Raw genomic sequence first — 15326 nt, 5'->3', positions numbered from 1 at the left:
TTGGAAACTGGAGGAGAGGGGATTCTTGTTATGTAGTGGCAGAAATCTTAGCTGAATTGTAACAATGAAAATGTAGCTGAGCAGATTCCCAAGGAAAGTATCGAAGGAATAATCTTGTTTTTTCTTGCTATTAATAGCAAAATGTTAGAGGAAAGACATAAATTGAGGGAAGAACTGTTAAGCAAAGCAAAACAAAAAAACCCAGTACATGAAGTTATGAGAAATTATCAGCCTATCCAGATTGCAAAATAAAATGAGAGGATTCACTGTCAGGAAAGTGTCCTGCAGAGAAAAAAAAACAGGAATGTAACTATCTATCCTCGTGCTAGTACCTGTGAAGGATAAAAACATCAGAGTATTCAGAGGGCTCTCTGAAGCGATGTGGGATGTGAATCATGGATAACCCCAGCCATTTCAGCAGAATCAACGAATAAATAGAGATGGGATTTTCCAGGAAGGATCTGGGAACGATGAGCCTCTTGTCTAAGGACATGAACCTCCATGACTTACATGGGAGATGACAAGATTTTGCATATGTTAAATCAACAGAAATAATGCTGTTTTTAACTGAAAAGATAGATGGAGGATGAAATGACAGAAGGTTGAGGAACTTCCAAATGTTGATGAGCAGAAAACAGGCTGATAAACTAGTCAGCTGCAAACCTGTGCTCAATTCAAAATAAAGAAAAGATGATTCTGAGGGCAGAACCTAGAACACATGACTTCACCTGGGTCCACAGGGAAGTGGACCCAGGTGAAGTCATATGATCACAGCAAGGAGCCTCAAGTCACCAAGATTATTACCAGGCCTTGAAGCTATGGAGGTTTGCCTGCTTGGGCATTGAAATTGCTTGGATCAGAGACTCCTTCCTTCCTTCTACATTCTCTCTTATGGAATGGACATATCTGTAACTGTTATCAGCTGTAAATGAAACAAAAACAAAGCAGAAACAAAAAATCAGTGAAGGGGAAAAAGAAGGTGATAGAAAGCAAGAATCAACATCTCTTCGCAATTTGGCTTCACCTAGGACAGCCACGTAAAGACACACTTGGGCTTAAAATGAGCACAAGGTGCACTTCTGTCTCTCAACAATGTCTACCTGTTTCTGACAGATGAATCCACTGAGGCTTTCAAAATGATTAAAAGATATTTTTCAAACTGTATAAAATCAAGACATTCATATACATATAAAGTGAACATGTGTTAGAAGATTCGATTACTCAGTGAGGGAATGGGAAGGTGTTATAATTGGTTCAAAAGAGAAAACAAATTTAGATACAGGAATATTAAGCATATTTAAAAGAATGTATAAATGGAGGCAACATTGGTTTCATTACATCATGGGAGGGGACAATTTAATCTCTACTAGACAAGATATATTGCATGTTTATCAGTAACCTACAACTAACAGAAGGTTGTAAGGACCCTGAAGACCATATAAGTTAGAGTCAGATAAGGTGGAGCTGTGTCCTAAAAATGGGAAAAGGTTTCCACTGAAACACGTTTATTTCTACAGTGTTCAAGTCAAGCAGAAAGAGACAGCTTCCTCAAAATCAGGGGCCAGTCACTAGAGTGACCAGGTGGCTGTTAGGGACATTTCCAGGCTGAGGCCTGATGAGGGCACAATGGTCCCCTTGACAACCCAAAGTCTAGGATGTCACAAAGGGCTCCCTGACAGTGAGGGGCCAGAGCACAGGGATATAACAGGCAGACTGAGCGCCGGTGTCCTCAGAGGCCCAGTCCAGCTAGAGAGTGAAGAAGGGCTGATCAGAACCAACCCAGCCATCATGTCACAAGATCAAAGCTGTGACCGCCCTTCGGAAACTCCAGACGACCTTTTAACAGCCGAGTTACACTCTCCTCTGACGTACGTGGACCGTCTTCTACACAACGATCAACAGAGCCAACAGCCGAGTGCAGGTAGAGACGATGTGGTCCAGGTCATGCTGGACACCCTGACCGACTACATAGTGGAGATGGTGGGCATCGAAGTCAACAACGCCCTTGCGCAGACCCCCCAGCCGGGTGCGGAGGGAGCAGCCAGCAGCGATGGACAGCTGCGCCGCAGCCCCAGGGGGACAGTCTTCACCCTGTTCGAAAAGATGCCTGCATCCAGGAGGGGCTGAAGCCGGTCCCAGAGCCTGCGGAGTCCTCAGAGCAGCCCGAGCGGAGAGCTGAGCAAGCCAGGCGATGTTCTTGAGGGACAATAAAGCACTGAACCCCACTGCTGTCCTGACTGCCCGGCTTCTGTCATTGTGAGTGGAAGTGTCTGTGAGACGTGCAGGAGGAGAGATCTCGTGGAGAGTCGAGGGGGAAGGAGCGGTCCGTGTGGGATGCTAGAAGCCGGGTGTAAGGGATCTGTTTGTAACGGTGCCGGTGCGGGCAGGGGCGCGGGTGGGCGTGGGGGGCGGTGGTTGTGGGGGAGAGAAACCTTCCTCAGGCTGCTGAGCAAGTCAAGGCCTGTGAACAGGGCCTGAAGGTTGACGGGGGTGGGGGGTGGGGTTCCCGGAACGATGGTGGTAACTGGGGTGGGGTTGAAGACCATGACTGAGGTGCCAAGGGCTTTGTTCATGATTGGGACAATCTAAAAGGAGGAGGTGGTGGCAACAGGGGTGGCGGAGAGGGTGGCCTAGCAGTTGGCGTGAATGTAATGGATTTACAGGAGGAGTGAGGAGTGGTGGGGAAACCATAAAGGAACATACATAAAAGGAATTACAGTCGAGTGATTTCATTTATTTGTACCCTGCCTCACTACAAAAAGTACTTGATACAGGGATTATTAGCTAGTGCTGTGATGCTCTCTGTAGAATATATCCTTCCGTCCTCTCTTGTGGACACTGGTAAATGACATAAAACCTACTCTCTGGACTAAGGCAATTCAAGCAATTCTTAATGGTTATTATTTATTAATTTATTTAGTTATAAATGTACTCCATTGTAAACACAATTATAAATCTCATTCGCACACGAAACGTCTAATTTGCCTATGGTTATATATTTAATAGAGCAACAGAGTTTTCATTGCCTGAATCCATGTTTAGAGAGGTTTCAGTGTGCTCTCTGTAAGTTCTGTCCCAAGTGATGAACTCAGAAGTACATAGAATTCTTATAAATACTGTCATGTGCTGTTTTAAGTTAAAAATAGTGGTCGTATCAAGTGTTCTACCGGCTTCTGTCATTTTCTTTCCCCTTGCCTGTGACTGTCTACATTTGACATTTTCTCTTGTTCATCATAGGCTCGAGGACCGCCCTCTGCTGCCTCCCAGCTTGTCACAGAGGGCAGGTCAGAGGCTGCCTAGCCGGCTTCAACAATGGGATCAGGGCACCTGGCTTGGCCTGCCCCAGTCACCACTTTCTGCCCATGGGATCCTGGCCGTTCATCTGTTCCCTCTGAGCAGCATTTCCCTCACGTGTAAAATGGGGATAATAAGACTTCCTCCATGTTCGGGTTTCCCCAAAGATTAAATCAACATGTGTCTGTAACTGCTGTGTAACATAGTGCCTGGCACAGAGCACACCCTTCTAAATAGCTCCATGTCTCCCTCGCTGTAGGCCAGAATTTTAATGACCATAAGACAATTTTATGTTAGGATGGTTTACATCATCTACCATTTCATGGCAGAGGGGCAGTAAACTATCTCAAGCAGTTCCAATGACAAGAAATTCATGTAATATTTGAGATAGTCCAACCCATTTAAAAAATATTTTTATTGATTTTGAGAGAGTGAGGAAGGCAGAGTGAGAGAAAGAAACATTGATCGGCTGTCCCCTGCATGCCTCCCACTGGTTGTCAAGTCTGCAACCCAGGCATGTGCCCTCACCTGGAATCAAACCGGCAACCTTTTAGTGCACAGGACAATGCCCAACCAACTGACCCACACCAGCCAGGGCCCAACCCATTTTTTAAGTACTGTCATTGTAATAATGAACAAAGATCTAATACCTGTGCTTTCTACTTATGGACCCTAAATCTATCCCTGAAGCAACATAGAATTCACAAATGCATTTTGGCCATGTCGTAAGTGTGAAGTGAAGAGAATTCCATGCTTGAAGGAAATCTGCTGGTTGTCTGGACTTGCAGCATTCTGGCTCCTGGAGTGTTTTTTTCTAATTGTGTCTTAACAACTTGTGTAATGTGAGTAGACCCCTGATCAACTTTTAGTGTATTAATAGGGATCCAGTTTCTGAGCCTGGAATTCTTAAGGTATTTTGACCAAGGTCATGACCAATACTCTGAGATCTCACAGTAGTCAACCTATGGAGACTCTGGTGGGAAGTCTCCACTCTGACCTTGCTACATGGAACATGAACATCTTGATGATAATCTTACTTCATATTCTGATTCAGTTAAGCATGGAATGCTATGGGAACAATTAGGAGGGCAGCTAGCCCAGATTTGTTGATAATATGTTTTCTAGAGTCAGCAGACATTAGAACTCATTTCATAAGAGGAAGAGTTGGCCAGGCCAAGTTGGATGATGGGGGCAGGGGACAGAGCATGTCCTAAGGAGAAGGAGCACTGTGCATGATGGCACCTAGGCATGAGAGAACATGAGATGTTTGAGCAACTGCAAAGGATTGTGTGACTTCTTTAAAATTTTTCAATTTTATTTAGGCATAATTTATGTCTAATAAAATGCATCCGCTTGAATTATGCAATTTGATAAGGTTTTTAAAAACATCAAATTTATTATGATATAATCTATGCATAATATAATACACATATTTTATTGTACAGTTCTCTGAGTTTTTTTAATTATGGTATAAAACATAAAATTTACCATCTTAATGATTTTTAAGTGTAGCTTGGTAAAGTTAAATATATTTACATTGTGGTGCACAATCAATTTTGAATAACAGCAAACCACTCGCTCAACAGCCTTCATAGGATTTTAACAAGAAATATAACATAATATTAACCTTTATACTTTTCATAATGCTTGGATGGAAAATATATTGGTAATGAGGACATTGATCAAATGTGACTCATAGATTATAATCATTAAAATGAATTTATTTTTCTCTATCATTATCCTACTACACTCAATGGAAATAGTTCTCTTCCTCATCTATTATGAAACCTGAGCAGGCTTCACAACTTTTTTCCTCATTTATACATAACAGAAAGTCTTGTGGTCACTTTAAGGCCATGGACACAGAATAGTTTAATAAATTGACCGCAGCCAAAAAATTTGTACTTAAGATAAGCAATAATTAAGATGAAATTCCTTTGATTTTCAGTGTGAAAATCTTTCCCACACACTTTTCTAAAAATATATAGCACTGAGGATACATTTGAAAAAATGAGCAATAAGTGAAGGTGCCCGTCACTGGCCTACGGAGATGGTTTTTCACTGAGGGGAAGAGTTTATTCATTTTAATTGCTATATAAAATCTCATAGGATATACATACCACTGTTTAACCATTTTTGAAAAATTAATTACTGTTTTCTTTCAAATATTTTGCCACATCTAACAATGTGACAGCGAACATGTTTATGTATAAGTCTTGTGCCTGTGTGCACAAGTTTCTCCAGACAGTTTATCACAGAGTAAAATTCTGAGTCACAGGGGATGAGGATCTTCAACACTGGAAGATGTGTTGTTACTGTCTCTATAAAAACCTTTAAAGGTTTGCTAATCTGATGTGTATGAAATTGTACTTCATTTTCCTTTTAACTTACATCTCACTGATTATGAAAATACAATACACTGTGTGGTTTAAACAACACAAACTTATTTTTCACAGTTCTGGAAGCTAGAGGTCTGAGATCAGAAGGCCAGCATAGTCAGTTCTCATGAAAGTTTGCAGATTGCTGCCTTCTCAGTGTGTCCTCACATGGGGGAGAGTGAGAGACCAAGCAAGCTCTCTGGTGTATCTCTTAATTAGGGTATTAATCCTGTCATGTGGGCCCTATCCTCAATACCTCATCTAATTCTAATTACCTCCCAAAGGCGCTATCTCCAAAAGCTATCATATTGGGGGTAAGGCTTCAGCATAAGGCAATTTGATAAGTTTTGATCTATGGATACTCCCATTAAACCACTCCCACAATGAATTTACAGAATATTTCCAGTTTCCTAGGGCCTCATGCAGTCCCTCCCTCCACCCTCTGTCCCATGACAACAATGATCTCCTTTCTCCCTATATGGATTAGTTTTCCTTTTCTCTAATTTCATATAAATGAAATCATACAGCATGTACAATTTTGTGTCTGGCTTCTTTCACTCAGCAAAATGATTCTGAAATGTACTCATATTGTGCTTATTAATAATTGATTCCCTTTTATTGCTGAGCAATAATTTATTGTATAGATATCTACAGTTTGTTTATCCATTCACTTGTTGATGGGCATTCAACTTTGTTTACAGTTTGGGGCTATTATGAATAAAACTGGTATGAACATCATGTGCAAGTCTTTTGGGGTCATGTATTTTCAATTCTCTTGGGAAACTATCTAGGAATACAATAACTGGGCAGTGTGATAAGTATCTAACCTTTTTAGAAGCTGATCAAAGTTTTCCAAAGTGGTTTTACATGTTACTTTCCCAACAGCGATATATAAGACTTTTAATGTTTCCATATCCTGTCCAACACATAATACTGTTATTGTTGTTGTTGTTGACTTTTTGTTGTAGTCATCCTGGTGGTCATGTACTGGTATCTCATTGTAGTCTAACTTGCATTTCCTAAAATGCTGGATATCTTTTAAAGATGTTAGATATCTTTTCTTGTGTTTTTTGGCCATTTATGTATCTTCGTTCATGGAGTGTCTGTCCAAATCTTTTGCCCACTTGTCTGATGGAGGTCAGATTAGTGGATAAGAAGAAGGGAGAGAAAGAAGTGACATATGACACCCAAGTTTCTGTACTGTAGTGAATTATTTAACAACCCTATTACCACTAGACTGTAAAATTATTGAGGGTAGGGACTGTCTGCCTTAATGTGAAAGTTAATGTTCTTTCCCCAGCATGTTACATGGAGCCTAGCATACAGAAGGTACTCAGTGAATATTTGTCAAAGGAGGAAAGGAAGGGGGGGAGGGAAATAAGTATGGTAAGGCATTAGCCACATTCAATATGATAAGGGACTAATATAAGAAGAAAATCCAGGAGGAAGTAAATAATAATAACTGATGTGTATTGGGCACTTACTATGGTTAGGCCCTGCTATATACTCTCACCTGCACTGCATCGCTTAATGTGTACAGCAGGCCTCTGAGCCAGATAGTATTCCTATTTTACAGATACAAAAACTGAAAATTAGAGAAGTTAACAAGCCTAAGTAAAGTGACTTTACTAGGTGGTAGATTTAGAATGAGGTTGGTTTGGGCCAAATTGTGAGACAAAAACTGTAGCTCTAAGAGAGAAGTATGGGCTCCAGATGTAGACTTGGGGATCATGGGTAAAAATCACCAAAACATATGAATGGAAATGTTCACTTAAGAAGAGAGATTACAGAATGAAAACAGAGGTCCATGAGGACAGAATCCTCGAAAGGAAATTGAGAAGTACTGATGAAAGATGTACTTATATAAGAGGAAACTGAGAAGAGAGTCATGACTCAAAAACCGAGCGACGCCCTGACCAAGTTGCTCAGTTGGTTGGAGTGCTATCCCATACACCAAAACTTTGTGGGTTTGATTCCTGATCAGGGCACATACCTAGGTTGTGGTTTCAATCCCCAGTCAGGGCATGTATGGGAAGCAACCGATTAATGTTTCTCTCTCACATCAATCTCTCTCTCTCTCTCCCTCTGTCTCTCTTTCTCTCCCTTCCCCTCTTTCAAAAATCAATAGTCCTGCTGGTGTGGCTCAGTGGATTGAGTGTCGTCCCATGGACTGAGAGGTCCTGGTTCGATTCCCAGTCAGGGCACGTGACCGGGTTGCGGGCTCAATCCTCAGTAGGGGGCGTAGAGGAGGCAGCCAATGGATGTTTCTCTCTCACATCAATGTTTCTATCTCTCTCCCTTCCTCTCTCTAAATAATCAAGAAAAAAAAACTAAACTAAAATAAAATCAGTAAAAACATATCCTCAGGTGAGGATTAAAAATAAAAACTGAAGGGCAAGAAGGGTTGAGGAAGGGGAGAGAGTGGCCCACATCTTACAGGCTGTAGAGAAACCTTCAGAGATAAAGACTGAAATGTGTCCTGTGTCTTTCACAGACTTAGCAACTAGAAGGTCACTGGGTCCTTGGCAGAAGCAGATGCCTGAAGCGGTGGAGACAGAGTTAGATTGCAAGGCACCAAAGAGTGAATAGACGATGCAATGATAGTAGGTGAAAATTTTGTTCATAAGGATAAAAAGATAAGGTGGATCCCAGAGATGGGACTGTGGGTTGTCAATGTTGTTGTTCTGAGAAGGAAAATATTTGAGCATGCTTATGAAAGGAAAGATTGTTATGGTGGAGGGGGAGGTTGAAATGAATGGGTTAGGGGGTGAGAATCTTGACAATGAATTTTGTTATCTAGAGTAATGCTGCCCATTGTGGTCAGTAGACCCATGCCAGTCCATCAACTTTGAGTTACTAGTCCAAGACAAGGTAAATATGAAAATAAAAAGTAAACATTCTGAAATTTTTACAGCTAATTAACATATTGATTTGATACCTATTGAGTCTAAGTATTTAAAAACCAGGAGCTTGTATTTTGTATGTCCTGCTTTGGTCATTGTTACTTTTCTAATGATCCACTCTTATGTCTTCCAAAAACATAAAACAAAAATATCGGTCCTCAGTGGATTGGATACTTTTTAAAGCGTCCTCCATCATAGTTTGGGAACTACAATTAAAAAAAAAAAAAAAAAAAAAACAACACAGTGAGAAACTAAGAAGCAAGCATGGTAAAATGGTAACATTTAGGAGACATGGTTGAAAAGTATATGGGAATTACTTGTACTTAAATTTTTTTTATAAATCTGAAAATAAAATACTTTTAAAAATCTTTGACTAATGAATGCAGATAACATATGACAATTCTTCCACTAAATTGAAAGGGAGAGAAGTATGAGTGTAGATTTAGTTATTTGTAACTATAGCACCAGGGTCATAAGACCACCTCTGTCTGGGATTGGAGTGGAGTCTGTGTTCTCTCTGTGGAGTACGAAGTGAGCACTTTTTCTGAAAGAGAGTGTCTTAGTGTTGGACCCCCAGAAGCTGACCCTGAGACAGGGTTTGTGTGCAAGTAGTTTATTTGGAAGTTAATTCAGAGAATAACCATTAGGGTAATTAATGAACTGTATTATGGAACAGGTTTCTGCTAGGAAATGCTAGGGAACAGTGCAGAACACACATCAGAATTATCCCATCTTAGGGCCAAGAGAACTGAAGTATTTATTCTCCAATCCCCTTATATCATTGGGAACTGGAGGATAAATCAGCCGCTCTCAAGGGGCATTAACTTCTCTGGATTTCTAGCCTTCCCCAGGGCAACTGGGAGGAAGACTTTCAGTTAAGAGTTGTAGGTGCCTGAACTCACTGACAATATCTGCTATGATAAAGAAGAAAGTGAGGAAAAAAAATATGATTTGAAGAGAGTGATGGGAAAAATGATACCAATGGGATGGGGCAAAGGAACCAACTAGGGAACAAGCGATTGATTTCCATGGATTGGGTTGCAGTCAAAGTCTCCAACTCCCTCCTCCCTTGATATATGAAAAGAATTCTGAGAAACAGGATGTTCCAGATCACTACCCCAGGTGTCCAGGTTGAATCACCCCGGGAGTGGAGACCCCCCCCCCCTTGTTCTCCTTGAGGTTATACCTACACAAGTAGCCAAATCACATTGTCCTCTCCCTCTAAGGGCTGCCAGCCTCTCACTCATATATCCCCTATATAACCCTGCCTGCAAGAGATACCGGCGCTGACCCCGCCTCAGGAGTCAGCCTGGCAGGTAACTCCCCAATACAGTTCTCTTGCCTGAACTCAGGTGTGTTCCTCCTCTGTCCGACCTTTCAGCCATGACTGCCATTCAGGCTTGACGACTGGGTGAAGGTTGGTGTCCATGAATTTATTATGGTATCAGTCCTCCCATGGCAATAATAGAGGATCACATATAGAAACTGTGAAAGCATTCAGGTATTTGACTTAATTATTTTCCTTAGCAACTGCATAAACCTATGAATAATCTCACTAAGATTTTGAACTACAAAAATATTTGCTTGTATCTTTTCAGATGAAGTACTCTCAATCTGGGTATTTTCCCTATATGTATTTAGCTTTTGATTTTGTGAACTTTAACATAGAAATTTACATGAGCATTATTTCATTGCTTTCAGAATTCCCAGTTTTTAGGTATCAGTAAGTTCCACAAGGTGAAAAGGCCAAATCTCCTTTGACCCGGTACCCCTGTGTCAAACCAGTACATAGTAGTGGGTATTATATGAAAATAGAATGAGCCCTATCCTTAAAAGCTCAGAGACTTGTACGGGGAAAGAAACTTGTTAGGAGATAAGTGAATTGAGTGCTCTGATAGAGGTACAGACTAGATGCTCAATTAATATTTGTTGAATGAGTGAATAAAATGTGATCCAATGTACTGCTCCTCTTGCCATGATAAGGTTTTCTTCTAGGTTGTTGATAAAATGTTGCAAAAGGCATGCTCTTGCATGAAGTTAGCACCTATGGACTTACAATGATTTCAACAAAAGATGGGGATGTTTGCTATCACATACTGAGGTTTTCTTAACTCTTCAATATGCAAACTGGCCAAACAAAAGAAAACATGGTGATCCATAATTTCCAAATTTGTTTTGATGGGCAGGAAGAAAAGACACACAAGAGATTTTCATCACTCTTAACTAATTATTTAGTAAATATTGAGCCACAGAGGTCACATTGCTTCTTCTATGGCTATTAAATTTAATAAAGAAACATCACTTAGATGTCAAGGAATCTAACTAAGTAGCAATGACATGTTCATAATCTGGGAATGATAAATACCTCATGTCACCTTGCTACTTCCCCTAAATAAAAGTCTTTTTTCAAAAAAAGATTTTTTTTGTTGCCCTGGCCAGTGTGGCTCAGTCAGTTGAGCATCGTCCTGTGCAGTAAAAGGTCTCTGGTTCAATTCCCAGGGTCGGGGCACATACCTGGGTTTCAGTTCCATATGGGAGACAACCAATCGATATTTCTCTCTCTTTTTCTCTCTCTCTCTTCCTTCCTCCCTTTCCCTTCCTTTCTCTCTAAAATCAATAAAAATGTATTTAAAAATATTTTATTGATTTTTTGAGAGAGAGAGAGAGAGGAAGGGAAAGAGAGAAGAGAAACATTGATGTGAGAGTGAGACATTCATTGGCTTCCCTCTACATGATCCCTACCAGGGATCAGACCCACAACCCAGGCATATGCCCTCACTGGGAATCAAACTGTCAATCTTTTGGTGTACAGAATGATGCCCCAACCAACTGAACAACATCAGCCAGGGCTATTTTTTATTTTATTTTAGTTTACATTTAGTATTATTTTTTATTAGTTTCAGGTGCACAGCATAGTGGTTAGATAATCATATACTTTATAAAATGGTCTTCCCAATATTTCAAGTACCCACCTGGCATCATATATAGTTTTTATATTATTGACTATATTCTCTATGCTGTTCTTTACATCCCCATGACTATTCAAAACAAAAGTCTTTAGTGTGTAGATTTAACCATTTTACAATTATTTTATTAGCCATACAACAGTTTTTTAAATATTTATTGGCATATAACACTAGAGACAAATATAGAAAAATTCTAGTTCTTGCTCTGTCTCAGAGAGCTCAAAGTATTTTCTTTACCAACACCCTTTCATTAACAAGATTTCTATTTTATTTTTAAAAATTACTCATTCACTGAATTGATGTTACTCAGCACTGATATCCATAAATGTGTGCTACAGACAAACCACATTAGATGAAGAAAGGAAGGACTGTGCATCACCAAGTTCAGAGTCTTGCAGTGGAGGAGATACCTATAAGCAGGTAAGAACAGTGATTTAAGTGCCATCATAGACCAAGAAAAAAAAGAGAAAAATTCTGTCTAGAGGAGTTAGTAGAGCCTTTAAGAGGACATCAACTTTTACTTGGTCTTAGGGGGTAGGGAAAATATTTTGTAGACATCATGAAGAGAGAAGGTGGCTTGAGAGTGGGAAACAAAGGGGAAGTGGAAGGACATCCCAAGAAGGGGGAAGTAGATAGACAATCAGAGATCAAGGCAGGCCATGGAATATTCTGGGAATAGATAAGCAGGGGCAGAGGCATAGGTTTGGGGGGGATTGGAAGAATAGGCTAGAGAGATGGGATGGAGAGAGATGAGGCAAATCCCTATGAGATGGGCCAAGAGCTTTGAATTCTTTTGTAGGGAAGCAGGGAGTAAACAGTAGGGGAATACTGTTGAGACCACCTTTAAGATACCGGATGGACTCTCACCCCAAAATTGTTTAGGATGTGGAGATCAATGAAAACACACACACACCCCTCAAGAGGGTATGAAAAGCCTCACATAATGAGGCTTTCTGGACAGAGCAGGGTTACTTCCAATAGGTCCTCAAATGGCTTGAGAGACCAGGGAGGGAAGACTGGCTTGGGGTTTTATGGTGGTTCGGGGGTGGGTCCATGGAGAAGGTTCCCATGCATGGAAAGGGGCTTGGGTGGTTTGACTCTACCACTAGCACCAAAGGTGGGAACACCCGGGCTTTCTTATAAGCATACCCACTTGTGGGGCAGCAGGAGATGAGGGTGAGGTGAGGCTTAATGTGTCAGCCATCAAACATGAAAAAATGGAGACTTTGTACTAGCATGATCAGATATGTGAAAAACAAAAACAAAATCAAGAGCAGTAAGAAGATAACTTGGAAAATGATGAGATTAGACCAGAAAAACCTGCAGGAGGCTGTGGCCAATACCCAGGCAAAAGGAAATGAGGACCTGAACTATGACAGTGAAATGTGGGTGGTCTGAGGACTGTTTCTGAGGAAGAACTGAAGTTTGGTGCCCAATGAACATGGTAGTAAGTGAGAGAGGCTAGTTGAAGATGACTTTGAGAGCTGGTTGTGTACCCGGACAAACAGTGAAAACTAAGGTGCAATGTATGGGAGGAGAGATAGGTGGCGAGGAGAGACTCTACATTATTTCAGTTTCTTCTGTTCTGAAATGTGATAGCTTTGAGCTGCCTCATGTTTGAGAAATGCACTACAGTAGTTCCCAACTCTGCCATTTTCTACGTCAGCTTAAGTATAGGTGGTCACATGTCATAATGCTAAATATTAAAGCCCCTCTTTGAAGCCCAGTTAAGCATGATTTCCTTTTAATTTTCTAAGGAAATTGTATTTTTTTCCTTATTACAAAAGTAATCAATGTTTCATGTAAACTATTATAAAATATAGGTAAGTAAAAACAGGAAAATAGAAATGCCCCATAGTCCCTCCACATGGAAATAACTAATATCATATTCCTGGATTATCTTCTAGAGAGTGCCATTGAAGCCCAAAGATCAAAAAAGGTGAGAAGAAGCTTCAAAGAGGAAGTAATGATTTATCTGTGCCTGGGAGGATTTTTAGGAAATTTGCTGGCCATAAAATGAGAGAAGTTGGGCTGAAAGTGGAGGTATAAGAGAATAAGGAAGGATACACATTTTAAAGTTGAGATAATATAGTTTATTTTGTTTTATAACCTGATATTTTAACTTAATGTATTATGAACACAATTTTTAAGTGAATTTTTTGCACATAGAAAATATATTGTCTCTTGCCTTTAGTAAAGGCCAAACTGGATATTTTTGAAGCTACTTTCTGAAACAGTCTGCATAAGTCTGTAATCATCACCTCAAAGTATTAGTTTCTGAGTGTTGGGCTTGCTGGCTTCCCTGCTGATTCAGGTTGCAGAGGTTAGCAACTGTGATTGTCTGAATAGTTATTTCCCCCCATTTTGATATATACTTCTATTTTTCAGTTGTTGTAATTAAGGATCTTTTTGGATCAAAAATTAGACTTAACAAAGTTAACTGCAAGTATTTTTTCCAGCTTTACTAAAAAGTAATTGACATACATCACAGTATAACTTTCTGATGTACATACAGTATGATGGTTTGATTTACATATATTGTGAAATTATTAACACAATAACTTCAGCTAACAGTTGCCATGCAAATTTTGTTTTTTAAACAATTTGGATATATTGTGGTAGAGAAGTCAAGTGCCAGACTATGAGTCCCCAGGGATGTGTGCCCTTATAGGTCAAGACAAGGGATTCTGCGATGAAAAATACTTCTGATGAAAATGATGTTGAATTCTCTAGCTCTCTTTATAATGAGATTCTACTGATAGTTAGATGTGATTAATTTCGTATTCAGTGTTCTTGAGGCTTTGTTTGTATTATAGGTGAAGTATACTAGATAGCCTATATTTATGACTGGGATTAGAGCAAGGAAATTCTTCTATGTGACTCTACACACTCCTCTTTCTTTAATTTTTATGTCATAATTGATTTAATGTCTGAAGAAGGAGGTTCTCACACTACAAGTTAAGTTTTCATGAAGTGCTGTTTTCAAATGCAGTGGTGAGTCCTCTTAGTTAAAAGTAGATCTTGAAGTTTTGAAAAATGGCGGCAGAGTGAACGGAAGCTACATAGACCATCTCCCAGAACCAAACTGGAATTACAACTATAACACAGACAAATTGATGGGAAAAAGCAACAGAAAAGCAGCATGGGCCCTGGCCGGTTTGGCTCAGCGGTTAAAGCGTCGCCCTGCAGTCCTGAGAGACCCGGGATCGGTTCCCGCTGGGGCGCATACCTCGGTTGCGGTTTGTCCCTGATTCTGGTCAGTCGTGCGGGTGGCAGCCACTCGATGTGTCCCTTTCACGTCGATGTTTCTCTCTCTCACTCTCTCTCTGTTCCTCTCTCTCCCTCCCACTCTACCTGAACAAAAAATGGAAAAATGTCCTCGGGTGAGGATTTAAAAAAAAAAAAAGAAAGAAAAGAAAAGAAAAGAAAAGCAGCTTGGAGGACCATATAACGAGGGACACTGACTCGATCCCGGTAGGCTTGCGAAGGCGCGAGAAGGGGGCTGGGAGCCCAAGGTCGGCAGCTCAGCAGCGGCCTTAGCTGGGAGCAGCGCCCTCGGGTTACACTCCCAAGCGGCTCCACAGCACAGAGCCGGGACAGAGGCTAAAACAGCCACAGCCACTCACCTTGGGCTCCAGCAGAGGGAGGGCAGACTGGACTGGAACTGTGTCGGGACACCCGGGGTTTGTAGGGCACTCAGAGCGTTTACTGAGTGCCAGCCACACAGGACGGTGGCCACATTGCTCCTTCCCAGTGCTCTGGGGAGAGGCAGCAGCCCCTGGTTC

At 40.8% G+C, this 15326-nt stretch overlaps 1 protein-coding gene across 1 annotated transcript; it reads left to right on the top strand.

The window, feature by feature from the left end:
- Positions 1-1788: 1788 nt before the first annotated feature.
- Positions 1789-2127, top strand: LOC118635483 (huntingtin-interacting protein M-like). The gene has a single exon (XM_036270147.1). It carries the CDS (start codon positions 1789-1791, stop codon positions 2125-2127), a length of 339 nt encoding a protein of 112 aa, XP_036126040.1.
- The last annotated feature ends 13199 nt before the right edge of the window (positions 2128-15326 follow it).

This window comes from Molossus molossus, unplaced genomic scaffold, assembly GCF_014108415.1.
Source record: "Molossus molossus isolate mMolMol1 unplaced genomic scaffold, mMolMol1.p scaffold_m16_p_2, whole genome shotgun sequence".
Taxonomy (NCBI): domain Eukaryota; kingdom Metazoa; phylum Chordata; class Mammalia; order Chiroptera; family Molossidae; genus Molossus; species Molossus molossus.
This window is presented reverse-complemented; position numbering and strand designations above follow the sequence as displayed.

What these genes read in the sequence shown, in the direction of transcription:
- LOC118635483 (XM_036270147.1), top strand. Translation starts at nt 1,789, where the DNA reads ATGTCACAAGATCAAAGCTGTGACCGCCCTTCGGAAACTCCAGACGAC.